Source organism: Gadus macrocephalus, chromosome 12, assembly GCF_031168955.1.
Source record: "Gadus macrocephalus chromosome 12, ASM3116895v1".
NCBI classification, from domain to species: domain Eukaryota; kingdom Metazoa; phylum Chordata; class Actinopteri; order Gadiformes; family Gadidae; genus Gadus; species Gadus macrocephalus.
In genome coordinates this window covers 22,306,414-22,333,760 of record NC_082393.1, presented here as the reverse complement: position 1 = coordinate 22,333,760, position 27,347 = coordinate 22,306,414, and the positions used below count along the sequence as shown (strand labels likewise).

Sequence of the window (27,347 nt, the reverse complement as noted above, 5' to 3'; positions counted from 1 at the left end):
TGCACAGTTCTTTGGAAGTAAGAGACCGGAAATTGCATTGATATCGACCAGGATAACGCTAAAGTCCGGATCCTCTCTAAGCCTAGCGTTTCTTTTACCGGGGTGCTGGAGAGTGGGTGACGTGCGATCATCACCAGGAAAAAGATAGCAGGAACGATACAATGCACGGAAATTAGAGGACCATTCGGGAAGATTTTGGCTGTTTCGCACATTTCACCGAGGCGGGAGGACGTTTTGGATAGTCAAGACCATGTTTTTTTAGCCATATACCTAACGTTACAGCATCAACTATGACTAGCTGATCCAACGCTACGTTAGCAGCGAGCTAACCTAGTGAGCTAACCCTGCTCGTTTGGTAGTGTTCTCCTTGTCAAGTAGATCTCACCAGGACAAGCTGAGCTGAACTCAAATGTAGAGATTCATTGCTGAGCGTAAGCTATATATATATATTTATATATATTCGTCGAGTGGTGGTAGTGGCGGTGGGCTACATTGTGTGTTTATATTTAGCTATAGCAGATGGGCAGTGTGACAGGCGTATGCTCTTTGCTTTGGGGCGGCTAGGCTTTTCTTCTGGACAGCAAACAGCAGACTTGTACTAATGTGGAAGTCCTGGAAGAGCTAAACGTGTCTCTGGTTCCGAGGTTTTTAGATTGTGGCTATCTGTGTGGTTATTTTGAGATGCTTTAATAACGTCCACTGGTGATGTTAAACTGACAATTAGCTGAAGCGTTTGGAGTTATTCCCATAAGCAAAACACGACTAGCATTGGATTAACGTGACTGGCGACGGTTGTTTAGTGCGGGTTATAACGTTAGCTCCTCCGGTATACTCTAACTAATTTAACCTATTGACAGTTATTTTATAGATTCATCAGAATCATCTGTCTGCAAGGGTGTTGATTGATAGCTCATTGTTTGCGGACGTGCAGAGATCCCATTTCTGACACTCACTTTAGCCCTACGTACAGTGACTTGAAACTTGGAAGAAACTGTCAATATTTGACAGCTGCACGGCCCACCAGTAACAAGGCCACACTTTGCTATATTAAAGCAAGGACGTTTGCTGCAGGGCTTTTTAGGAACATATATCGACAAGGATTCACTTACAAACGTTAGCTCCATTGCCCTGGCTGTCCAATCTATAGTTTTTCTTGAGGTTGTAGTTTGTTGACTACAGCTCGGCGACTCCATGTAAAACGGGATTTTCATTATTGATGCGGTGATGACTTTAGAATCCACGATGGCTTGTTGCCTGAGTGAAGAGGCGAAGGAGTCCAAGCGAATTAACCAGGAGATCGACAAGCAGCTCCGACGAGACAAGAGAGATGCGAGGAGGGAGCTGAAACTTCTATTGCTGGGTATGCATTCATTCAGATCTCTCTCACAATGGTGCTAGCAATGTCGCGTTGTGTTTTCTCTCATCCAACATTCACTCACACCAAGTCTGATGCCGTCTCAGTTATTCAAAGTAGTAACATTATTTGGATTATTTTGTATGCAAAACGTTAACTATTGTTGTAGCCCTCTAACCACTGCTCCATTTACATAAACCCCGTGATAGGCAAACCAGTTCCAGTTGAGTGGGAGACTGTGGTTTGTAAAATATTTCAGTTATATTTAACAATGATTGAGGGTTATAAAATAGTTAAGCTGTAAATGATACATTCACCAGTGGCATGCATGTGGAATTATTTTTAACCGGATGTGAATCTTAAAGATCCCATAGTGGTATATCATAGAATTTGTCAATTCAATTAGAGTATCTAATCTACCTAGGCCTAAATCAAGACTCGATTAGGGCACACACAAATGACATAATGTACACAACATCGCAATGATATCAGATGTCATTGTTTAGCAAAGTGAAAAACAATCAACTTTATGTATGTATGTATGTATGTATGTATGTATGTATGTATGTATGTTAGGCTATACGTGTAGTGATGAACAATATCCAATTATAATGTTATCCAATTTGTTCTTATGGCCTGTGATGTTAGTTGTATAATGGCCATGACTTTGGAGTAGTCTTGACAGCCCCTCACAAATGTCTGCCTTCTCAAGCCTTGGGGAATGATATCTAACTATTTAACCATACATCAGTGTTTCAATATCATTTCACTAATCTATTAAGTAAAAGGGTTGGGATACATTCAGGTGTGTCCTCAAACACCATAATGTATTGTATAGCCTAAACTGTTAACCGTTTCCCTGACTGAGTTACTGTCTATTTATTCAGACCATGTGTCACTCTTGGTATGTCTCAGTCTGTCTATCATTCCCTAGCATGCAGCCAATTGTGTCAGCATTGAAACTGTTGTTTCATAGCTTCTTTAAATTAATTCCTCCAGCGAAGAGGGGAATATCATCAGTGTCTTTCATGGGAAATGTTGGTGGAAAATGGTTTCCAGAAGCTAGGCCATATGATCGCAGGGACATTTTTGCCTCAAAGAAATAACCTGCGGGGCCAATGTACAGAATTTAAAGGTTAAACAAACTAAGTGGAGTGTAGGATGATTTTGTAATATTTCATTGTAACTTAATTATTCTGTTATTGTACAAAAGGAAAAATCTGAGAACTCCTCCTGAATTATTTTGATATAATTGCAACAACCTGATTGTGGTTGTCTTTTACTCAGCTCTAACTTCTCGTTAGAGCTCAGTATATTATATTGCTTAACTTTATTGTAACCATAAGTCCTTATTAGAGATGCATAGACCAAAATAACTGTTTGCTGTCCAATTACCATGTTGTATGATGCCACATTCATGAGCGTTGGTCATTCATATGAATTGAATGAATCTGTAATCATAAAGGATTTGAAACTATCTGCTACATTTAACAGGCTGCAGGTAGCAATTATGTTAATTCATTTATATTCTTGAATTATTTAGCCTATAACTTCTTGTGGACCATTTTGTACTAGTCCACTGTAGTAAACCTGTCCGACATTAAAGTTACTACAGTACCTATGAACCTTATTGTGAAACACTAGATGGGCAGTCCTTCTTTTAGATTCAGGGACATTTCTTTTGCCATCCACCGGTTGCCATTTTGTAGCAAAGTACAACTGCTAAATGTCTAATGGATACAGAGTGAAGAGAACAAACTACATTCCGTGTTCAGAGTTTGATGTCTCAGATCTATTGGCTGCGCTCGCCTATTTTGGCATTGATGATGCAAAACCAAGCATCTGTTTGGTGTGTTGTTGGCCACCACAATGTTCAACGCTGATTAGGAACTATAAATGTGGCAGCAAGGACAAAAAAAAAAAATATATATATATTATAGTGCTGCTTTTCTCGTTGCAGATAATGAGATTGTGGGCTGATGACTCACTGAGAGCAAATTGAAAGAGATTGTTTTGGAAGACTACTCTTTTCTCCCCGTAATTACCCTGTTTGATGGAAATAGCCAAACTAAATGGGAGAAGGCTAATTTGTTTACAAAGGTGTAGGGCAACCTGATGTCACTTTATTTGACAAAAGAAAAGGTGAATAAAAGATCTAAGCTGTGCCGAAAGCTAGTTGAAGTTTTACTGTGGTTTAGTTGTCTCTCATCCTTTGGAAGAGATTTATAGAGCATTCTTAATGTTTTATAGACGTGTAGTGTAGTGTAGCCTGTCATTGCATTGTTGTTGGTGATCAAGTTGTTTACATTGACTGGTGGGTTTGAAAATTCTACGCTTTTTGCAAAAGCCTTAGCGATAAGGGGGGAGTGGCATTGCTCACAGTTTTCATTACTAATAAAGTTATGCCTCTGATGTAATTTTGCAGTGGCTCGGAAATCCTGCTGTTTGCAAGACTGACAGCCTATAGTTATGTCAGTTCAGCAGCAGTTATAATGTAAAGGGTTGGTGTAACTGTGATGTAAGGGTGGTGCTTTGTGTGAACGGAGCTCTGCATGCCGTCTTTGAGGACTGTAACAGGTGTGTGTTGCATTGCCGTCGTGCATAGAGGCAAGTGTGGCTGACCTCTCTGTTGTAGTGCTGAGGCAGAAGCCTACACATTTCAGGATTCGATTTCCACACTGCCTGGAGAGTGCTGGGTAAAGAGCATCCATTTTATTCTCTGGATTAGCATTTTCTATTTTTTTTAATTTGGAAGAGACAGAGTTGTGTTCGGTAGCATGCTAACGTCTCGTAGCTAACGTGAAGACATTTGCCGCCGCTTCTTGTCACCAACTCAGACATTTGCTTCTATTGATACATTTTATTGCCCCCAACAGTTCTCAGAATTTAAACAGATGGCGAGACAGTTGTTGCAGTAATAGCATTGTCTGAACCTTTTAAGTGGAAGACTCTGGGAAGAGCTTGCATAGGAAGAGCATTGTGCCGGCTGCTCTGTTTAGCTAATTAAAGTCACAAGTAATTAAATGAGAACAGCCACTGGGGGATCCACAGTAACAACCCTGGCCTCTGTGCTGGACATTCCTCGGTTGAAAGTACACGTGTCATCGGCTTGGTGGAATAACTGTATATTATGCATCTTTGTCTATCTTTGTCTTTCACTCTGATATATATCATACACACTTTTGGCATATAAAGCTCTGTCTGTGCATGCATGTGTGTTAGCACGCATTTAGTTTGGATTTTGAGTTTACTGAATTTGACCACATTGTATAAAATCTCTCTCTCTCTCTCTCTCTCTCTCTCTCTCTCTCTCTCTCTCTCTCTCTCTCTCTCTCTCTCTCTCTCTCTGTCTGTCTGTCTGTCTGTCTGTCTGTCTGTCTGTCTGTCTGTCTGTCTGTCTGTCTGTCTGTCTGTCTGTCTGTCTGTCTGTCTGTCTGTCTGTCTGTCTGTGTGTGTGTGTGTGTGTGTGTGTGTGTGTGTGTGTGTGTGTGTGTGTGTGTGTCACATCTTGTTGAATATTGACAGTGTTAGTGGAAACCTTTCTGGTAACACAGACTTCTTCCTTATGTCCATGTTGACAGATATCGTTTGGCTAAGTCAATGCTATGTAAACCTGCAGAACATGTGCCAGTGCATACAGCACATGTCACATGATGTTGACTTTTGTTTTCTCGGCGCCAAGTTATGACTCAACAAAGCAAGTTATATTCTTCGGAGCAGGAACATCATCACCATTCATTAATGCTTAATGTCTCAAGGGTATTGTTTGCCTACAAATCTACAAACCATTGACAATTGTTCATTCATTAAACCATTAATGAATGATTTAAAAAATAACAAAACTATTTATTTTGTTAACTGTACTTTAACTAACTACTAGGCTGGCATGGTGTTTATGCTGTAGGCCTGTGTACCTGAATACTAAATGATCCTTTCAGCAAATTTAACAAAAATAATTAAAACTTGTGGCACCATTTCGAACGTCCTCCATGATCTGCAACATAGTAATCTGCTATTTTGTCTCAGTTACTAAAATCCCATGTATATATTTTGTGTATTCACAAATATGGTATTCCGACGCTGAAATGGTATGACAACGCCACGTTGTGCATGGATTTTAAACCTCTTAAATTGCAATACACTACAAATATTTGTCATCCTTTTGAGTGTAAGACAAACGGACAAGCCCGTCTTCAAGTTATATGCACACTAGGGCTGGGTATCACGGCCAAGTTCCTGAATCGATTCGATTTCGATTCTGAAGGCTTTAAATCGATTAATCACGATTCGATTCGATTCGATTCAATCCGAATCGGTTCCATCTGCTCCTAGATTGAATGATAATTTTCTTAAGTTGTAAGGAAATATTATTTATAGGCTATCATCATTAATTCATCACTAAAATCATTAATTGTGACTAAAATCTTGTAGTTGCGACTGTTAATTAACATCCTTAGCAAGATTTTACATTCTATTCAACGTGATGGCCTGCCTAATTCAATATATTAATGAAATTATCTCCATGCAACACACTGCAAAAGACATGTTTTTATTTTGTAGGCTACATTAATGACAATCCAGGCAACTATAAACAAAACTGCCTCCATCTTCCTAAAAGATATAAATATAACCATTGTAAAGATTATACCATTTAAGATAAAATATTCAAGTATTATAAAACTCCTTAAATTCATATTTTTTCAACATATTTACAAAAAAAAAAAAAAAAAAAAAATAATCGATCTCATGCCCTGTGAATCGATAGCGTGAAATTTAAACGAAATCGATCCGAAATCGATTAAATCGATTTTTTTACCCAGGCCTAATGCACACATAACAATCCAAGCTCTAGAAGCCAAATTAACGTGTTAATATAAATTGTGTTTGTTTTTGGTATTTGTTTGATTTATTGGACCTTTCTAATGATCATCATTGTGTGCTGATCATATTAAGGTTCTTCTTGTTTGCGTTGTTTGCCTTGAAATGTCTGTAAATAGGACGAGCTGTTTAATGTAAAGTCATCACTGTGCATCCAGGAGGGGAGCTCGATGGGTTTGCGTTAGCTGCTTACATTGACGGTAGCCCAGCTCCAGTTCATGTGAGGGGAATACACTTGGAATTACTTTAAAAAGATTTCCAAGGTGTCCCCAATGGTGGAGTATTCAGAACAAGTCAGATGAGTGTTTGTCTGAGCATTTGATTTCTTGATTATTATCTCCACCAATCAGCATTTGCTTTATGGTAGATTAATTTGTTTGCTCCTCTGCCAACCACACTAAGCCTCTGAGTAGATTCATGAACTAGATCTCAGCAAACCGTTTCATCTGGACCTCGCAACAACTAGTTTTAAGCAGAAGAAATACAGTACATTTCCACTGTCTGCACATTTAATTCTTCAACACGTCCAACACTTGAGTTTCTTTGTTGCGTGGTCTCTTGGAAAACCCAAAGGTCTGTATTGCATAAAGGCTACCTCCGCCCATCATATCATGGGTTTTTAAGCTACAGTAAGCCAAGGACTGGCTGTGTTTATTTGGGTCCCTGTCGACTGCTGCCACGGCAACAGGAATTGTTACAGTACTGTTATCCTTGTCTGTGTTTGTTTTTGGTCTGCATAAACAGCCCACACGTGAATGTCAAAAGATGTGTAAAAGCAGCATCTGCGGCGATCAGATGGTTGACCCCCTGGTTTGTACACAAGTGTTTGCCGAGGTTGGCAAAGTGCTCTGAAGTAAAGATTTTTTTCAATGTGCAGTGCATTGGGAAGTACCCTTCAGCAAGTCCGTTGGGATTGCTTCGCCCAAAAATACCTTGGATCCATAGAAAAGATTCCCTTGTTGCTGCTGACGTTTAAAAAAAGTTTTTTTAGCCTAACCCTTTGGTTTGGATGTATTGAATGCTTTAATTGAGAAGTCTACTTGAAAAAGTGCTAGCCTACTTCTACTTGTTCATCATTAATAATAACAATAATTGTCACTTAATGTATCGTATAATAACAAAAATATAATTGTTCTTTCTTTTAATATTTTTGCAGTAAATGAATCAAGTTCATTTAATTATCGCTGTTCGTATGATCTTGTGTACCTTCATTCAAATTTCAATATTTCGATTTTAAAGCACAGACTACAGGCCTCTTTTCTAAAGGATCCTAATTTTGTTACCAACTGTTTCTTAACACTGACCGGCGACGTGACCTGGGACTACTGATTATGACTAACCAGAATGAAAGTCACACAATCCACCCAGCAGCAGCAGCACACTGTCACATGACTTTTGCTCTCTGTATGATCGTTGAATGTATATTATCTTACAACACGACTAAGGCCGCCATAATGCACGGGCTTACCTGGGCAGAAGCCCCAGGGCCTATGACGATCAGGGGGCCCATCATGAGCTAGAATAATAATTGTATTTTCATTTTTTTTTTTAATACTGGCTCATGATAGGCCCCCCGATCGGTGTAGGCCCAAGACAATGTGATTTTTTTCTTTTTGTTCGGGGCTTGCAAAGATCAGAGGCCTATCATGAGCCGAGAAAAATAGAGGGTCACTAGTGGTAGCTGGGCCCAGTGGCCACTTGACGCCACAACGGCAAAATGTCGGAAAATAATTGACACATCTTCAATTCAATGTAAGATCCCTTCTCAGGGCAGGGGGCCTACGAAACCTCCCCAGGGGCCCAGTGGCAGGTTAATTCAGGCCTGAACACGAGAATCAGGACTCCCAGTAGACATGTTGATGTGAATGAACAAACGAGGGGGGATGTTTAGTTTAAAATATTGCACATAAGCTGCTTTTCATTTTCACACCTGAGAGATAATAAACGATTTTCAAAATCATAATGCTTAGCGATGTCCTCTTGTGTTGCTGTTGTTGTGTTTTAAGAACCTATTTTGATATTGTTTTCCACCTCTTTGGGCAAACGTTGCTTGTACATTTACATTGCAGCTAGCACATCCAGACTTTTACTTTTTAATGTAGCATATTTTGTCTTATCTTTAAAAAGAGTAAAGGCTACTCCTGTGGATCTGGTGAGTTTGACTGCTGGAGGGAGGCAAATAAGCCCGGTAGGTGTGTGTAGTCGTGTGCTGTGTTAGTCTGTGAGGCACTGCTGTTTGTCAAATAGTGATGTTGACACACCCAGTTTCGGTAGCTTTGTGGCAAGCAGGCAATCAGCAACTATACCTTCCCCACACTGCTCCCATTCCCATTAGACCTTATAGACATACAAATTCATCCTTAAATACGCCCCGATCCAACCATGTACTGCCTTGGTAAGGCCAAAGCCGTTTCGTGTCTGTCTGAACGAATATTTATACCTAGGTCTGGGTTGCCTGGTACAAATAAATGAACACCAGATGCATTTCTTTACATGGATGCTCATTGACCAATCATGCACTTAGTGAGAAACACGCCAGTATTTTGGGTTCATTTCTCTGCTCTGTGAAGGTGGCGAAAGGGTTTTTGGTACTTCTCATTGGCTTTAATTGTGGAAAACTTCTAAGTTGGTTGTGAGAGTGGTGTGCCAGAAGGTCTGCCATTTCGTAGAGCGATATTCATGGTCTTGTATGGCGGAGTTGTCGTGGCGTGCGGTTGTTGCTGCCGTTGACCATGTGGTAGTCATCTTGTACACAAAAGGCATGCTTGTGCTGTGGTGATGATACGGGAAGAGAGGGTGGAGATCAACGGTTGGATTATACCTTTTAGAGGAATTGAATGAATTGCACGGCTGGATTGAGAAATGGAAAGAATACTGGGGAGATTGAATCTGAAATAGGCAAAATGAATGATCATCATGAAGTCCTTTTTTAGGAGGGAACTAATGACGGGAATGTCCTTAAAACTGAAATAGAATGTAAATTGTATACTTTGCTTCCCCCCCTCTCTTTCTCTGTCTCTCACTGTCTCTCTCTCTCTGGCTACTGTCAGTGTTGATAGTGCAATATGTTTCCTTGCGGCCCACTCACTCATTGCGCTTATTCAGAGATCACATATCTGAGCACACACAGGGAAGGGAACAGGACACAGGAGGACTCACAGATCCTCGTCCTCTTTCCTCTCCGCTCCCTCCCCTTCATGATTATGACGGACGGCTTTTCCTGTCCGTCCAACGCTGTTCATATTAGTTGTGTTTTCAGTGGATGAAGCAAGAGAAACAGGGGCCAACTGACCTGGTTGTCGGCATAGCAGAACAATGAGTCCTCGAGCAAAGATGTTTCTTGGCACCCATATGGGAGGCAGTGTCCCTTTTGGTTTATTTCTAAGAGAATTTGTTCTCATTCCATCTTATTGAAGTATATTTATCTCCCAGTATATGTCTCTATAACCCTTTTTTTAATAAAATTTTTAGGTTAAGAAATGTATACTTATCTCCTAAGTTTCAGATGTTGGACGCTATTTTATTTTCATCAATACATTAAGCAGGGTTTCTTGGATGACTCCATCAGCCACAATTACCGTTACCCCATAATTAACCTTTCTTTCTGACTTTTGTCTGTTTTTAATATTAAAGTTTTTTTAATGTTTTTAAAGCAAATTTTATCTAAAGCTCATGTAATACAAGAGAAATGCAATAGTAAAATGGATACAATCAAATGAGACCATTTTATGAAGTAACTATTTACAGTGAAATTCTTGTGCAGTTATGAAAAAAAGTGAAACTGTAATGTCTTGACGGTTTGTTTAATATTATGGACTCAGAGTTTGATCTAACACGTTAGTTATGATACCAAATTCCCTGTGGTTTGATAGGAAATGGCGGTGCCTCTCAACGCCTACATGGACAATTAGTCAGGATGAACCTAGATTCAGCCCAGGAAAACCCCTTCAAAACTCCTTAAATCATAAAATGTGCGTGACCAATGTGCACTCGCAACGCCAGCCAGTCCTTACTTTAGTCCTCCTTGCACAGTCAAATTGCAGGGTGTGTGTAAGGTCAGATTTTGCTGAGGCGGGCTGTAACTTCCTCCTAGCTTCGATCAGGGGGGATGTAAAAAAATCGTTTACACAGGGGGCCTTTCTATTCCAATTTGTCACACTTGCATCTCCTCCTTCCATTTTTTTTAAACTCCTTTTTTCTTTCCACGTCTCTCCCCCCCCCCCCCCCCCCCCCCCAGCCCCCTTCGTCTCTGTGCAAAGGAAAGTTGTTATAGTAGCGCCCATGTGATCTGGAGAAGGAAAAAGCCTCATGCAGCCTGCGGTTAAATTGGAACAGAGTGAAATTGACCCGTTTCTTTATCTGTTTGGTCATTTGTGAGTTAATGGTTATCCCACACATTCAGCTCGGCTCTGGGTTTTTCGAGCATGGAAAGGACCGAGTTTAATGGTTGTGTTTCAGTTGACGTGCATGGTTGCGGTAATAATATTGACTAAAATGGATTTCTTTTTGTGTTTATTTAAATAATTGTTCCTTTGAATCATTGCCATTATGACCCGTGGACAGTGACCCATTCCAATCATGTTGGCTGGTCTGCCATTGAAATAGAATGTACCGCATGACTATTTTTTCATTGACAAAGATGACCGCCCGAGACATCCAGAGATGTTTTATAATGGTATAACAATCTCTATTAAGTAGTTCAGTTTACTCTGCTAAGCGGATGTGCAGTGGCTTAGCCATATATGCCTATCCTCTCGACTGGTGATTTCCTTCATGGATCTGTGAGTACAATACAGTGGTTGCCATGGGAACTAGAACTTGGCCTCAGGAGTAGCAACAGTCGTTGTACAGTAGCATATCCTTGAGAAATATTTCTACCGGGTTCAGCATGTGAACAATGGGATCTGTTGAATTAGGCTGTGTGTGTGTGTGTGTGTGTGTGTGTGTGTGTGTGTGTGTGTGTGTGTGTGTGTGTGTGTGTGTGTGTGTGTGTGTGTGTGTGTGTGTGTGTGTGTGTGTGTGTGTGTGTGTGTGTGTGTGTGTGTGTGTGTGTGTGTATTCATTGGCACATGGCACTATTGATTGCGTATGACTTGGTTAGTCCAGTGATTTCCTCTGGGCATGTGTACACACAGTGTAGGCCTTGTCTACATCTTATTAGATGTAGGTCATCTATAGTGGAGGCCTCGCTGCAGTTCACTTAGCTTCTTCTTTACAAGACCTTTTTGTCGTTAACTTGGCAAACCCGGGTCTATCGGAGTATGGCTCTTATTAATTCATAGTGTTGGAAGAGTACGGATGCACCATGGGTTCAGCCGTTATCCGAACACACACACACCCGGATATGGTATTCCTTCACATGCTCAGATGGGCACTGCATGCTAATGACAAAATCCCAAATCAACCTTGTTCGGGCAGCTACTCTGCTTTAAAATAAAAAAGAGCTTCTTTCCACTGTTCAATTTTACCTCATCTGTATTATCTATCTCTGTCACTAACCTTAAGTACTAAAAGTGTTCCCAATTTTTTAAGTTCTTGCTGCATGCTTGAGTCTATTTGGAGTCCAACTCATAACAATCGACTCAGAAATAGCAATAGCACACTGAGCTCACTGTGCTAGCCATAGCCTAACGAGCACAAACCTAGCGCACTGTTGGCCGTAGCACAACTAGCACACTGTTGCTAGCTATGCTATAAGAGCAGGGTATATCGCTGCCTGGCATTAGGTCTCGGCTGCTTCAGCAGGAGCAAGAACAGCTTGCACAGTAGACACTATGAAAACAGTGGTTACGCAATTGGCCTATTTTGTGGCACCCTTTGTCTGGCCTGGTCTGGCCCTGCCTAGCTAGCATGTGTGTGTGTCGGGGCAGCAGGGCAAACGCAGAGGCAGGCATTGGCCGGCCAAACGAAACGAATCAGGGAGGGTAGGGTTGGAGCATATGTGGTGCTATTCCACGGTTAATTAAAGAGAAAAACAAAGATGTCTGCATTTGACAGCACTTACTTTCAGTGCACAGCCTCAAACGAGGTGCATGGATCAAGTCTCTCGCAAGTGAGTTGGTGTTCATTATGGAAAGGCTGGCGTGCGAGCCTTTCTGTTGCAACGCATCAGTGACATGTCAACAAATCTGCAAATATTTCTGCACATCTCTTTATGGGCATATTAATCTTCGAGTGATGAACTAGTTTGAATGTGGCTCCCTGTCTTGGAGGAGTAGTTTTGGTGTTTTTTCATGATCTTGTACCAAATCTGTATAATCTTTGAGTGATGGAACTGAATCAGGCACTGGCATATCAGGAGTAATGCAAAAGGGTTTAACTCTGTCAAATGACAGAGGCTTGTATAAAGGGGGGTATGTGACCCTTTGGAGGTGGAGGATGGATGAGAGGCGCAATGGAAGGCATGGGGGACATTGAGAAAAGTAGAACGGAGACGAGGAGGAGGAGGAGGAGGAGGAGAAGGGAAGGCTAGGAAAATCCAGAGAAGAAAAACACAGTTGTGCGGTCTCCATTTGAAATGTGGCAACAACAACAAAAAAAATGAGTGTACGGGCTGGGGTAGAGGCCAGCCTGTCGAGAAAGAAAATGCAAGTGTGCTAAAAGAGGACGGCAGAGCTCAGCGCAGCCAGAAGTACACAGCGTTGCACAGAGAGTTTAGAGACGAGATTGCCTAGGTTTGGTTAGATTTTGTAACTCAATCATGTCGGTGGGCCTCTTGACTTCCTCTGTCGTTGTTCATCATAGTCAGTTACTAAAAGCCAGACACTGATTCCCCCCAAAGCTCGGATAAGTAGAGTGCCAACAGAATATGTCCATATAAAGATGCAGAGTCCGCAGAGGAGGTGAATCCCCTGGGGCACTGGCTGTGGCTAAGAGGACCTATAGGGGTTTGCTAAACGGGTTTTTTTCTTAACAGTCTGTAAAGTCATTAACAGTGAAACAGGACTACCGGTACATGGATAATTCATAATGCAGGCTACCGTCCTCCCCATACACATTTGTGACATAGAGGTGGGCTTGCATGTCAGGCCACAGGCCTTGATGACTAGGGAACCGCTGGTAAACACAAACAGTTTTTATATCAGTGTGTTTATACACACTGATATAAAAACTTCAGAGATAGTCTCGATTTAATAAATGTAGTTACCTTAATAAATCCTCTGCTGTGTTGGTTGAACCTCTAAATGCTTTAAATGAGCACATCCACATAAACATTGTGTCATAGAAATGGGCTTGCATGTCAGGCCACATACCTTGATGATTAGGGAACCGCTGGTAAACATATCATGTGTTTAGAGAGGCCTGTAATTGTTCTTCACGTTTAGGTGACATTTTCTTTTTGTACAATGTTTTGTTTGTTGTGAAGAGAGAATCATGACTTCAGCTCTAGAGTGCCCAGCCCAACTTCACCACACTCTTGAACCATCAGAGTTCATCAACTGAATATACTTGAAATGATACAATACACTTTTCCCCAAAAGTATTTTGTATGTTTGGATTATGCTGTTCATGCTGAAGTGTATTGTTTTGTTCAAAAGTCTGTATTCATATCACCCGCGTTTCCTATCACAGATATTCATTGGTATCAGTGGGTATGTTAGCCCACACTGAAGTAAAACTTTAGAGATGCTGTTAAATGTAATTACCTTAATAAGTACTTTGTGTTGGTTGAACCTCTAAATGCTTTAAAATAAATGAGCACATCAGCATAAACACTCCCAACAGAGTTTTACATCAGGTTCTTTGTGAAGGTTATTAGCTCCTTTAGCTTTGGATTATTAGTTTTGGATTATTGGGCGATGAATCGGTATCTGCCCCTAAAGTCCAGTATCGGTCTGGCTCTACAGCTAACCCCTACCTTACACCCTCCTCCCCTGCTTTCTCCGGCCTAGGTACCGGCGAGAGCGGCAAGAGCACCTTCATCAAACAGATGAGGATCATCCATGGGACGGGCTACACAGACGAGGACAAGAGGGGCTTCACCAAGCTGGTGTACCAGAACATCTTCACCTCCATGCAGGCCATGATCCGGGCCACGGAGAACCTCAAGATCCAGTTCACGTACGAGCAGAACAAGGTGGGCCGCTGCCGGTGGATGACCTTTTACATGCAGATGTTGTCGTCCTGTAGTTTGTGTTGCGTCCCTTCATGTGGGAAATCTCTTTATTCTGAAAATCGAAGGTACAGAAGTAAACATTGACCTGTTAGTTTAGCAGACTCTTACCAAAAAACTATTTTGTTCCATTGATGCCTACTGATTTAAAACAATGCCAATTGTTGTTAAGGGTCGATTATTATCCCACAGGGCAGGGGGGCTTTTTTGAAGTGTATTTTTACTACCAGACAACTATTGGACAGTAGCCTTATCACTCTCATGAGTGAGCACATCCTACGCTCGCCATCTCTTCCCCTCTGGTCTGTAGGCTGAACGCTTTCTGCCCTCTCTCTCCCCCAGAGTAACGCTCTACTCTCTCTCTCTCCCCCCAGAGTAATACTCTACTACTCTCTCTCTCTCTCTCTCTCTCTCTCTCTCTCTCTCTCTCTCTCTCTCTCTCTCTCTCTCTCTCTCTCTCTCTCTCTCTCTCTCTCTCTCTCTCTCTCTCTCTCTCTCTCTCTCTCTCTCTCTCTCTCTCTCTCTCTCTCTCTCTCTCTCTCTCTCTCTCTCTCTCTCTCTCTCTCTCTCTCTCTCTCTCTCTCTCTCTCTCTCTCTCTCTCTCTCTCTCTCTCTCTCTCTCTCTCTCTCTCTCTCCCCCCCAGAGTAATGCTCTGCCCTCTCTTTCTCATCCCCGGAGCAATTCCCTACCCTCTCTCGCCCCCTAGAGTAACACTCTACCCTCCCTCTCCCCAAGAGTAACGCCCTGGTGGTGCGCGAGGTGGACGTGGAGAAGGTGTCGTCGTTTGAGCAGCCCTACATCAGCGCCATCAAGATGCTCTGGACGGACCAGGGCATCCAGGAAGCCTACGACCGCAGGAGGGAATACCAGCTCTCTGACTCCACCAAATAGTAGGTGTACAACCTATAGCCTGCTTCTCGTGCTCTGGTACTATCGGAGAAACAATCGTCATCATGGTATTGAAGTTTGACCCTTGTGAAAGTTTCTAATGCATGCAGATCATTCTTAATGTGTGCAAAAAAGACAAAGATATTTTTCTCCCAAATACTCCCAAATACAAACCTTCTGAACCTCCTATTGTGATCATTTTAAGAGCATGGTTTAGGTTAGCACCCTTTATACTGTCTTGGCTGATACCATAATTCATATATTCTGTTTTCGTACATGTTGGATTCGTCATTTTTATGAAATGCCCCCAAAAACACTGCCATTAATATGGGACATTTTCACATCTTCTGCTGATATTACACATTTTGCAGATATCTGCTGGTGTACACGTGACTGAATATAGCCTATTGGTTTGCTGTGCATCTCTTATTTAGACCAAGCTAAATAATGAATGAGGATTTGATATGTTGATGCCAATGTAATTTACATTTACATTTAGGGCATTTAGCAGACACCAAAGCAACTTGCAATAAGTACAATTGTCAGGAGAGAAACAATATATCACTGTCGGTACAGTAAGGATGTTCATAGAACCAAGTGCCAAGCACTAACTATTGTTAGGTTAACCCCTTCCCCGTATAAAATAAAGCTAGCTAGGATAAGAGGCTACACAATGCTAACTACTATTTTTAAGTGCAAGGACGTACAACATGCATTAAGTGCGTTAATTGAGTGCCAGGACGTACAAAATGTAATGGCAGGACATGTAATGTATGTAAAGGTGAATGTGGAACTACTGCCCTGTTTTATAGATAAAGGAGTTAAGCATCACGCGTGCAGTGGAGGCCAGGGCTTTTGTTTTCATTAATGAAACTTGGCACGTTGAGTAAAAATACCCTCAACTAAATGAAACATGTTATTGCAAATACATTTATTTTCTGTAAATGCTGTCGAGGTTCACCCTTATAGTTTCGTTGATTAACTACTACCAGCCAACGGAGAATGAACAAGGGTAGATAGATGGGCTAAAGGAGGAAATGGACACTTTTAACCTACTGCTAATAATATTGCGGCTAATTCCATTTTCACATTAATCTGACTAATGTAGCTGACTAAAAAATGAACTCTAATCATACTAATTACGGTAATATCGTTCATGTTAAAGGGTCGACTCCATTTGTTAACTTGGGGCTTGTTTTTCACCTCAGTTTGTAGGTGTATTAAATGGCAATGTATGTATTTTGTGTGTGTGTGTGTGTATGCAAAATAATTAAATTTGTGACATTTTCTCACACGAGTACAACATGTCCGCATGTATCTTATGACCGTGTGTACATTAGCCTATTTGTCTGGTTGTCTCTCTGTTGTGTGTGTGTGTGTGTGTGTGTGTGTGTGTGTGTCTCTCATCCCACCGGCTTCATTCCACAGCTACCTTAGTGACTTAGACCGAATAGCCACACCCGGTTACGTGCCCACCCAGCAGGATGTGCTCCGGGTTCGAGTCCCCACCACCGGGATCATTGAGTACCCGTTTGACCTGGAGAATATTATCTTCAGGTACTGGTGTCCCCGACCGCTACAGACGCCGCCGTCCCCGGTTGGTTCTGGCCGGTCGGCCGGCGGTCGTCGGCCCGCCGGCCACTGGGAAGCCGTCGAGGCCGCTGTCTCCGCCCACCTGCAGCTTCAGGTCATCCCCGGTGACCCGCTTAAGAACTTACGAAACCCCCATACGGCCTAAGAAGAGCCAGTTACCATTAAGCTCAGCTTGGATATTTACCTATGATATCCAAATTGTCTTCAAATGATGTCGCATACAAGCGGCGGCCCCCCGTCAATTGACCCCCTCCAAATTTAGACCACCATTTTATTTGAAGAGCTTTTTAAATTGGAAAATGTAATGGGGTTGCGTCTAGTCTTGAAAAGCGGCTGTCAAGGGGGATGCCAAGAGGAAACGGCTCCTGGTGAAGGAGGGTGATGAGGGAATGTTCCTTAAACCTTCCATCTCTTTGTGGGTTCCCTCTTGGGAGGGGATCGACTCTTGGGGAAGAGGGGGATTTCTGCTGCCATGCTTTACTTTCTCTCTCCCTCCCTCCCTCCCTCTCCCCCCCGTCTTCTCTTGTGCTTCCTATCTCTCTAGCTATCTAAGTGATCTGGATCGTATTGCAGAACCGTCTTATCTGCCCACCCAACAGGACGTTCTTAGGGTTCGAATCCCAACCACTGGGATCATAGAGTACCCTTTCGACTTGCAAAGCATCATATTCAGGTAGAAGATGAACTACAATACTTTGACTAACCTTCATCCACCCCCACTCCCCAATTGATCTACCTTGTGTAACACCTGCCAGTGTTCTATGTAAGTCGTCCTAACCCTCCCCTCCCATGCCATAAATGATCCCTTCATTTGTGTTGTTCAAATACAAGTCCTCCTGTCCTTTTTTCTGTTATTTAGTATGGATAACTTGGCCTCCATGGATTTTTTTATTATTATATCGATGACGCTGAACTGGCAATACACCTCAAGGGGAAGAGTTGATCAAACTCATTTTTACATGACCTGTAACAGCATCTTGGGCGTCATTCTTCCACCTAAGGTACTGAATGTGGTTAACATTGCCCAGCAGCATCGGTACTGATATTGAACACAACAGTGCTTTGCTAGCGTTTCAAACCATGCAAGAGTGGTCGGCCTGAGTTGGCATAGCGAGACGCTGGGAATGTATTTTTAACGCTTTTTCAAAGAATCCTTTCCTCCTCGCGGCGAGGGAGAGACAATAAAGGAACCGCGGCAAAGGATCAGAGAATGATTACAAAAGAGTGCAAATCGATAGGAAGCCATCATGTCAGGCCCCCACTCCTACGCTTGGCATCGCTAGAAATAACTCCACTGGCAGCGAGTGCTGGGCTGAAGAGGTTCCCAGGACCACTGCTGCTGTTAGCCAATCAGCTGGACCCAGCTCTGCTCAGCTGCTGCTGCTGCTGGTGAATCATTGAGTCCTCTGAGGACATCTGTATTAAGACAGGAATAGTTGTCATTCGGGGTGGGAGGTGGGGGGGGGGGGGGGGGGAATACAAAGATGCCCTTTTGGCATTATGCGCGTTGGAAAAGGAAATGTATTCTACACAGCTCTTATTCATTTATTTATTTCATGAGGATGTGTGGTGTGTGTTGTAGAAGGAAACCATCTTGTAGCCCCAAGGTGAATTAATTAGCAATTAAATGTACCAAGGCTTCAGACTGAACAGGGGAATTTCCCCCCGCCACTGCTTATTAACTGTAACTTCGGTGCTAGTTACATGCAATGAGAGGGGCAGAGCATCAGCCATTCAGTTGACAGGGCAGCAGCCCCAACAAAGGGGCCTTTCATAGGCAAATATGTCTGTTAGGCAAGCCTCTAGTTCTTCTTATTTCCTTTTGAAGTCTAAGAAAATGTCCTTTCTCCGGACCCGGCCAACCCAGGGGCACTTATCATGGATAAGTAGATCACACTCATCCTTCGCTTGAAGGGAAAGAGGGTGCTATCGGGGCTGCGATTCCTGTAGTCCCCCTACGTGTTAAACACCCTGCCTCTGCCTGAGGCCTGGAGCCCCCCCCCCCCTGTGGGTTAAACACCCTACCTCTACCTGCCCAGAGACTCCCTGGCCAGCCCAGCTCACCTTTTACGATGAAGCATTCCCGCTTTAACTAGGGGTCTGCAGACAACGTCAACTAGGAAGTGATCTCATCATGTATTCGAGGACTTAATTGCCTCGAATTAAAGTAATTTAGATTAGAGACAGGTTTTGTTGAGCTTTGACTTGGCTGATTACCTAAAGTTGAGTCACCGTCTGAAGAGGAAGCATATCATATCATCTTAAAGTCGACAAGCAATACTATCAGATTATTTCCCACAGTCCTTTTTTTTTTTTTTGCCTGTACTTTCATTTTACCTTCAACTTCCGAACCAGTAAGCCAGCATGGACATAGTTCAAGAGCTAGCTCCTATTGTCTTACCCGTTCTCATTTTCAATTGTTTCTTCTCCGTCCTACTAAACAATCTCAAACCGTTCCTCCATTAGTCGTCTCACCGGCATCTGATTGGTCCTCTCAAAAGAGACCAAAGTGATGCACCTAGATGACCCATGTGTTACCGCTTGGCTTTCTATAAGCCACACACCTGCAAACACTTAATTGAGAATGGAGAGAAGGCCATCACACACACGCACATGCACACATACATACACTTGCACAGACCCACACACACCTTCAAAAACACACTTGCACAGACAGAACATATACACCAATACTTGCCTCAATACAATGGCTCATTTGACTTATTTTTGGGTCAATTTGCATTGCTCTGTCCTCATCATTGCGTGCCCCCCATTCTGGGCAGAGGTGTTCAGTGCATAACGGCTACATGACACAGACACGGTTCATTTGGTAATGTTGGGATATTTCCTCTTGTGCCTGAAAGTAGACCCAACCTGCACTTCAAATGCATGACTTGTATGAAATAAATGACCGGTGTAATTGTATCTTCAGTCAAGTGGCGTGCCATGGCTTTCTGCACTGATCCCTCTTCTTCTGTAACCCAGGGAGACCCAACTCCCCTGGAACCTTTTTGTCTTGCATGCGGGTGACAATCCTGCCCGGTGGCTTGTGCTTAACCAATCAGCTGGTTCCCTTTTTGATCCATTTGTTGTATTGCATAATAATGTGTTGATTTGTGAAACAAATAAATAATGTACAAATTTATATAAATATGTACTTTCGCAATGGGATCATTTGTTCTGGAACCATCCATTCTGCGTGGCCTTTCTTTTTCTCTCTCCCTCTCTCTCCCCCCCCCCCCCCCCCCAACACTGGCTGAACTCTAATCCCGCCCTTCCGTCTTGGTCCAATCAGGATGGTGGACGTGGGGGGTCAGAGGTCAGAGAGGAGGAAGTGGATCCACTGCTTTGAGAACGTCACCTCCATCATGTTCCTGGTGGCGCTCAGCGAATACGACCAGGTCTTGGTGGAGTCTGACAACGAGGTGAGGGGAAGGAATACTGAGTGGATTTGGTTCTTGATGGACCTTATTCACCGAGCGGCCAGCCTGTTGGTCCCTCTTGGTTCAGAAACACATTAGCAGGGTAATGCGCTCCACCATCAGTTCCAACACCCTACTTGTGTAGAGAACCAAGATGGCCACCAGGACGCTAATGGCTAGTATGTTTCTGAATTCATGGTGGAAACATATCGTCCCATACTATGTTACTATACTAATATTTACTATGTATATTTTTAAGATAAATATTTAAGTGGAAAGAGCTTTAATGTCTGCTCTTATATATTTTATGATCCATTGATGATTGGTTGCAGAATCAACAACATACCAACTCTGATTTCCTTCTTTTGTGTTCTGAGGTATGACAGTAATGTGACACGTTGGATTGGATTTAATATCTCAGGACCCTCGAATAACGATCCTGAGTGAAATGGCCAATAAATGCAAATGGAACTTAACTTTCTACCATGCTAGTTCATTTCTCAAGTCGATAATAAAAGTAATCATAAAAACAATGCACTGATATTCAAATTGAATTCCCCTAACCATATTATGCAGTCTTGATACCCCCCTCCCATGACTATAGAGATAGAAATAGGGTTTATGGGATAACCCTGTGTATGTGCTGTGCTACCAGCCACATACCCTCTCTGTGACTAGGTCATATGACCCCTGGCGTCTCTGAGTAGCTCCAGCTGCCAACCATGGCCCCCAGGAATCTCTTCACGTGAAGTCATTCACAGAAGTGGATCAAATGTATTCCTTTTATCCACCTTTTTTTCCACACTGCCTTAACATGTGTCGTTTCACAATAATAAACCACAACTCTTATACACCCCTGAATCCAGACACTCTTTACACACTTGAGATATCAACCCCTTGCTTCAGGAGCCCAAATGTGCCTTAACAATTTGAATGTCCTAAGGTGCGTTGACTTTGAAACACGGTTCTAGGTCGCGCAGGCCACTCGTTTTGCGCTGTATTCTCGTGTATGACAACTTATAAACACACAGGCTCTAAACACTCTGGCCCCACGCCGAACCGGTCTGCCTGGACTGGACTGAACCTCTAGTGGTTGGCGAGCTAGGTTATGCAACACGCCGGGTAGAAGTTGAAATAATTCCGACTTTATAGAAGTACAAATTCTTTCAACTTCGAAGCTAGTCCCCTCGGCGGCAAACAGCCACCAGGTCTGTGCATCGCAAAAACAACAACAAAACTGACCACATCTCAAGTGAACATGCCTTTGCTACCATTTAGTAGTTTACTACTCACGTTCACCGTTGAACACAATTGCTAAAGCATGTCAGCATGTTTAAACCGAGTAGAAAGCACTTATTGTGTCGTGTTTGTTTGTGTGTCTGGTTTTAAACAAATGTGGTTTGTCGTGTCTATTTTTTGTCTTGGTTAGAACCGCATGGAGGAGAGCAAAGCTCTCTTCCGGACCATCATCACATATCCCTGGTTCCAGAACTCCTCTGTCATCCTCTTCCTCAACAAGAAAGACCTGCTGGAGGAGAAAATCATGCACTCTCACCTCGTAGACTACTTCCCCGAGTTTGATGGTAACCGCACACACTTGACTATACTACTCACTAAAAACAACACCGGACGTTTCTAGTTTGTTGTAAGGCAGCGCACTTCACTGTGCAGTAAATCCATGCAGAAACTCTCATAAAAAGGTGATGCAAGTGTGACCCCTTGTGGTGGAACTACTGCACTGCAGCACAGTGTTGCATGCGATGTAGCCACTGACCCACATAAAAAGAAACGTAGACGGCCTATCTTTTGAGGATTGAAGCAATATGTGTTGCCTTTTTATCTCTTAATACTACTTTAATACCACTAGCGATATCTTTCACTAGTACCAGGCGGAAGGAGCACACATTGATTCTGCATTGAATGATTCTGTCGAATCTTGGAGCAATGATGGCCGTATGCTGTCAGTGCAATATAAAAGAGGACCACATATACTGAACATGTCTTGACTTGTGCCCCAGGGCCCCAGCGGGACGGCCAGGCAGGACGGGAGTTCATCCTGAAGATGTTTGTGGACCTGAACCCGGACAGCGACAAGATCATCTACTCCCACTTCACCTGCGCCACCGACACGGAGAACATCCGCTTTGTGTTCGCCGCCGTCAAGGACACCATCCTGCAGCTGAACCTCAAAGAATACAACCTGGTGTGAGGGAGAGAGGGAGAGAGGAGGGGGAGGGGGAGAGGGAGGGAGAGAGAGAGAGAGAGAGCAGAGTGGCCAGATTAAGAAAGGGAGATGGAGAGGAAAGAGAGGGTAAATGGATGGAGAAGCAGAGCGCCCACTCTTCATGCACTTGTATAAACGTCCTCATGCACACTCGAGCATGGAAACACAACACAACCACACACACACACACACACACACACACACACACACACACACACACACACACACACACACACAGGGCCTTAATGTTGGGGTCACGGACTCTGTTCATCCACACTCTTGCATACATGTTGTACCACCTTGATTCTTGGTCGTTTTGATTATTTTTCGTTTGACCGTTAATAATGAAGTGACCCCCCCCCCCCCCCCCCCCCCCCCATACTACAAAACATTCAAGTACATTCACAGCCGGTTCTTTCCTCCCTCTCTTCCCATCGTACGGGCTGTGTTTGGTGTGCCACTCATGGGTCAGTAGTAGGCTAAGACACCTACTGCTTTGTCTCCTCTGGTTAAAACACACACAAGGCTCTCTCTCTGGCATTGGTACTGGTGGCGGTGAAGATCCTTTATATTTCTGGTTGTAGGAGTTTAGGTTGTTGCTGGGATAACCTTCAAATTGATGTAGATAAAATTATGATTTCTTCTTTTTTTACACTAATTCTGCAAATTCTGATGACGTATCCAGACTGTATCCAGATTATTCCTGAATTGATTGGGTTCTGAATCATGGCAGAGGAGCTCAGTGATTTCCTTTTTCAAAGCCCAAAACTAATTAATTTCCCAGCTCCGTCTTTAACAATGTAGGTTTACTAATTGCATAACATCATTTGTGCTCGCCATGGTTGATGTTTTTTCTTTTCTTAGATTTCTTTGTATTCATAATTGTATTAGTACTGTGATTGATTCTGTTCCTTAGTGGGTGAGAGAAAAGCCCTTCCTATACACTATGTGTGTGTCCAGACAAGAAACCGTGCAATAGTTTGATTGTAACGTAAAGAAAACAAGGAGAGGAGTGGTGGGTTGAATCACATGTTTGACAAAATTTACTTCCTCTACAATTGAGTTTATTTGGCCAACCTTCTGATGAGCTTTGTACACAGCAAGAGTCAATAATTCTGTATTTTTAAAGTTGCAGACCAGATCTCCGATCCCCGTTGATAAAGAGATGATCTAGTTCTCCCTGCTTTCCGCTCCACGTATTTCCAGTTTAAGATAGGGGAGGATTTTTTGTAATGCTGTAAAAGAAATCTAAAATTTTATGGACAAGTGCTCTATCTTTCTTAGTATACTTTGTATATAAAGTGGTTGCAAATTTGTGCTGAAACGCTTGACAAAGGTAAAACCGTTTTTTTATTTTATCTTGGCGCTTTACGCTAACGGTGAAATGAAAGCAAACAAAAAAAAAAACTGTTGTCCAATATTTGCTGTTCTATGATGCTTACATTTTTTTTGTAATTTGTGATTATATCTCTGTTTATAATCCCATATCTTGTTTTATACCAGATTAATTAAGATGACAATTATGTCACTAGGTGGCTGTTTTTGTCTTATATAATTCAGGTGAGTGCATAACGTTTTCATCACAAGGGCTACTACTAGTAAGGCGAGAGGATGGATGTTGTGCAATGACTAATCGGCAACGAATCAGGGAGTTGGATTTGGTGGAAGGCTCTCGAGGCCCCTTCTGACGGGCATCTCCTATTGGTAAACACGGGAAGGAATGTTCCAGTGTTAACGTTGATGGCCACCCTTCGACCGAACCAAGGGAATAGTGGCTGTCACGGTTCTACGGTCTAAGCAGCCTGTTTGGATCAGTCTGAGAAAGTCGGGATTGAATTGAGGATACTATCTCGCCAGCTTGGCTAGCGTCCCACATTATCACTTTATGCCAGACTTTTTTGCTTCATACATGAGTTCTTAAATGCAGATCGATGTGGTTCTTATTATGTCGTCGGATACCCGTTGGGATGGCGGGTTTGATCTCTTGCTTTTTGGCATGTTTGAGTTTCCCTTGTGTTGGCAGTGTTGGGCAGATCAGTGGAAGTGGTACTTAAGTACTTTTGGTGTACATTATCATTTGCAGGCTCAGTTAAAGTATCCATTTAGATAGCCTTTGGTTGCTGACCAGCACCATATATTGTGCATATCCCACTTGAGTGTTGCCAAAGGATAGCAAGGCAGATTTGCATGTGTTTTTTTTATCTAGAAGTGACATCTTAAGATTTACAGCAATGTGTTTTTTACAGAGTACTTTGAGTTGGCAGAAAGGTGATTATTTGCCTACCGGTGGAGTGCAATAGTGCAAGTATTCTAACACATTTTGTGCCGTGTATACAATTCAAAGGCTTGACTTTTAGCTATATGGATAGGTCCTGCTCCCTCACTAACCCTAACCCTCCAAAGTAAATACAGAATATTTTAAGTATTTGTGCAATCTTTATCCTTTTTGATGGAGGGAGGTATTATTTCCTTCTTCAATGAAGTGCCACAATAATCTTAAAAGAAAATAGCAATTGCTTCTTTTTTTTTTATGTAAAGAGTTTACATTTGCAGTTGTGGGGCTTTTGTATGGCAGCTTGTATTAGTAAAAGGATTCAACTCTGGTGCTTGACACAGTACCCGAGTTTTCTCAGCCAGTCTCTTCCCCATCCTGCAGATGTGTCCTATGCCATGAAACAAAGTGATTACGAGGAAGAGGAGGAGCATATCCTAAAGCAAGCAGACATTCTGCTACAAAAATAGCCGAGCTCTGGTGGCATTTATTATTTAATATAAGAAAAGACTATTAATAAACGTTGGTTGTGTTTGAACACATGCTGTCAGTGGTACATTGACCCATCTAAATGCTAGAATAAATTATTCCTGCTCAAGTCACATTCATTTTTACAGCTTTTGCAGCTTTCTTTTGTTATGGGTCCCAGCAGGTCAGCCATTGTTCATTTGAATCAAGAAACACTTCATTCCCCTCTTTTTAATCCAGTCTAAAGCAGAATAAATGACCATTTTGTTTAACCAAGAAAGGTAATAAGGATTCTGATTTCCCATGCTAAATAAGCAACTTATTTCTCTTGGATTATGTTGTGATATCTTCATTACCCAAATTATTTTATTTGTCTTGGATGCCATTCAGGTTGACGACTGCTATTGAACAGACACTATTCGTACCAGGAACCATGTTGGATTAAGGAGTGTGTAGCGATTGGCTTTATAGTGGTTTAAACACAGTGATTGCAATGTCAAATCACTGTGCCTAAGCATCAATGAATCTGTTTTGTTTTTCTTTCCACTTGATTGACTGTAAAGCGTATGTGTGGACTTTGATCCTATTTCCTTTCACTATGCCAAGAGGGTTCAGGAGAAAGGCTCTCAACACTACATCAACAACCCATATACCAGAGGTTGTGTGATGAATACACTATGATGTAATGATGTTCATGGTCACCTTTTTGTAAAAAAAAGAATATATATAATAATTTCACTTTTGATTACATACTTGTTTTTGGAGTTTTGAAATTGCTTGAGCTTTGTACTTGAAGGACAGACCAATTCATTCAATTGTGCCACATAAAGCCAACCAATCCTAGATAAGATATTACCAAGTCAATAAATTGAACCAGGTGCCTGTAATTACTATGGTCTTGCAGTTTGCATTAATACACCTTTGGAATGGGGGGAAGGCAGTTTTCTGAGTTACGCTTGGTATTATGCTTTGGTCCAATTTATTGAACACATAAGCCTATTGAAGGTACTACTATGTGGCTGTTTTACGTCGGGTGGGTGGGTGCTGAGGTGAGGGAATGAGTAAGAGTGACTTCTGGCCATGTGACCTGTTTGCCACCCTTTTTTACTCTTCCTTGATTGGACTGTGTAGTTCTCTCCTATTTTGGGTCGATGCACTGAAAACTCAACGCTGCAAGGGGCCTGCCGGCATTCATGCAACCTACATGTTCATTCAGCACATTGGTCGACCCTAAAGGCGTGTGACTGTGCGCACATGCAAGTGTGTTTGTACACTTGTGATGGATACTGCATATGCTTGTTCATTCTGAAAAGAGGAGTGGACACTTATATTAAAAGCTAACCTTGCATTGTTTGTTTTCCTGTTTTTGTAAGGCTGAAAAAATAGCTCAACACTTGTCTTAGGACCACTTAATATATATATATTTTTAAAGGTAAGAGGCTAAAATAAAAATTTGTGTAGTGGTGTATAAATTGAAAGTAATGTATTTTTTTTGTTTTGCTTTGATTTTCTTTTTCTAGTATAACCAAATGTAAATTATGTATAATGAGTGTGCCGATTCCCTTCTTTGTGGAGCCAGACTCTTACCAAGTGCCAATGTTGTGAAAAGAATCGGTGGATCTACGAAATCCATGGTCCATTTTTTTTTTAACAAATAAACACTAAGTATATAATGAAATATTGAAAGTGGGACGATTTATTCTATATTCAAACAGCATGACAAATGCTGTTTTCAAAGGAGAAAAAATATTTAACCGCATGTGTTTGCCACTTCAAGGGTGAGGGAGATGTAGGGTGGTTCCCTGATAATTAATTTTCAGTATTTTTGTTTCCATATTTCTCTTTTGTATCTTTCATTTCAACCACTGTTGCCTAAATCTCATTTGAACATGAAATGAATTTCATATAGCCTTCTCCTTAAAAAAAAATCTGTAGTAAATTGAAATAAAACCTGTTCCTATACTGTATTTGTGTCTTTAAATTATTGCGTTCTTTCAACAATTACATTTTCTTTCAAGAAAGCTACTTAGATAAATGGCTGCTATGTTAACGAAAGAAATTTGGAGTTAATTAAGTTAGTAGTATGCGATGAATTATGACTCGATGACAAAACTGCTGCTTGTTTAGCAACTGC

General features: G+C 42.1%; 1 protein-coding gene across 2 annotated transcripts; it reads left to right on the top strand.

Annotated features, from left to right (window-relative positions):
• On the top strand, positions 1 to 27,180 carry LOC132469478 (guanine nucleotide-binding protein subunit alpha-11). Of its 2 annotated transcripts, none has more exons than XM_060067472.1 (7): positions 1 to 1,360; positions 14,125 to 14,309; positions 15,082 to 15,236; positions 17,372 to 17,500; positions 20,123 to 20,252; positions 21,679 to 21,832; positions 22,268 to 27,180. In XM_060067472.1, exons 1-7 carry the CDS (start codon positions 1,225 to 1,227, stop codon positions 22,456 to 22,458), a joined length of 1,080 nt encoding a protein of 359 aa, XP_059923455.1. In that variant the 5' UTR covers positions 1 to 1,224; the 3' UTR covers positions 22,459 to 27,180. The 2 variants fall into 2 exon arrangements, with proteins under 2 accessions (XP_059923455.1, XP_059923456.1); XM_060067473.1 differs by lacking the exon at positions 17,372 to 17,500 and adding an exon at positions 16,663 to 16,791.
• Positions 27,181 to 27,347: the final 167 nt, after the last annotated feature.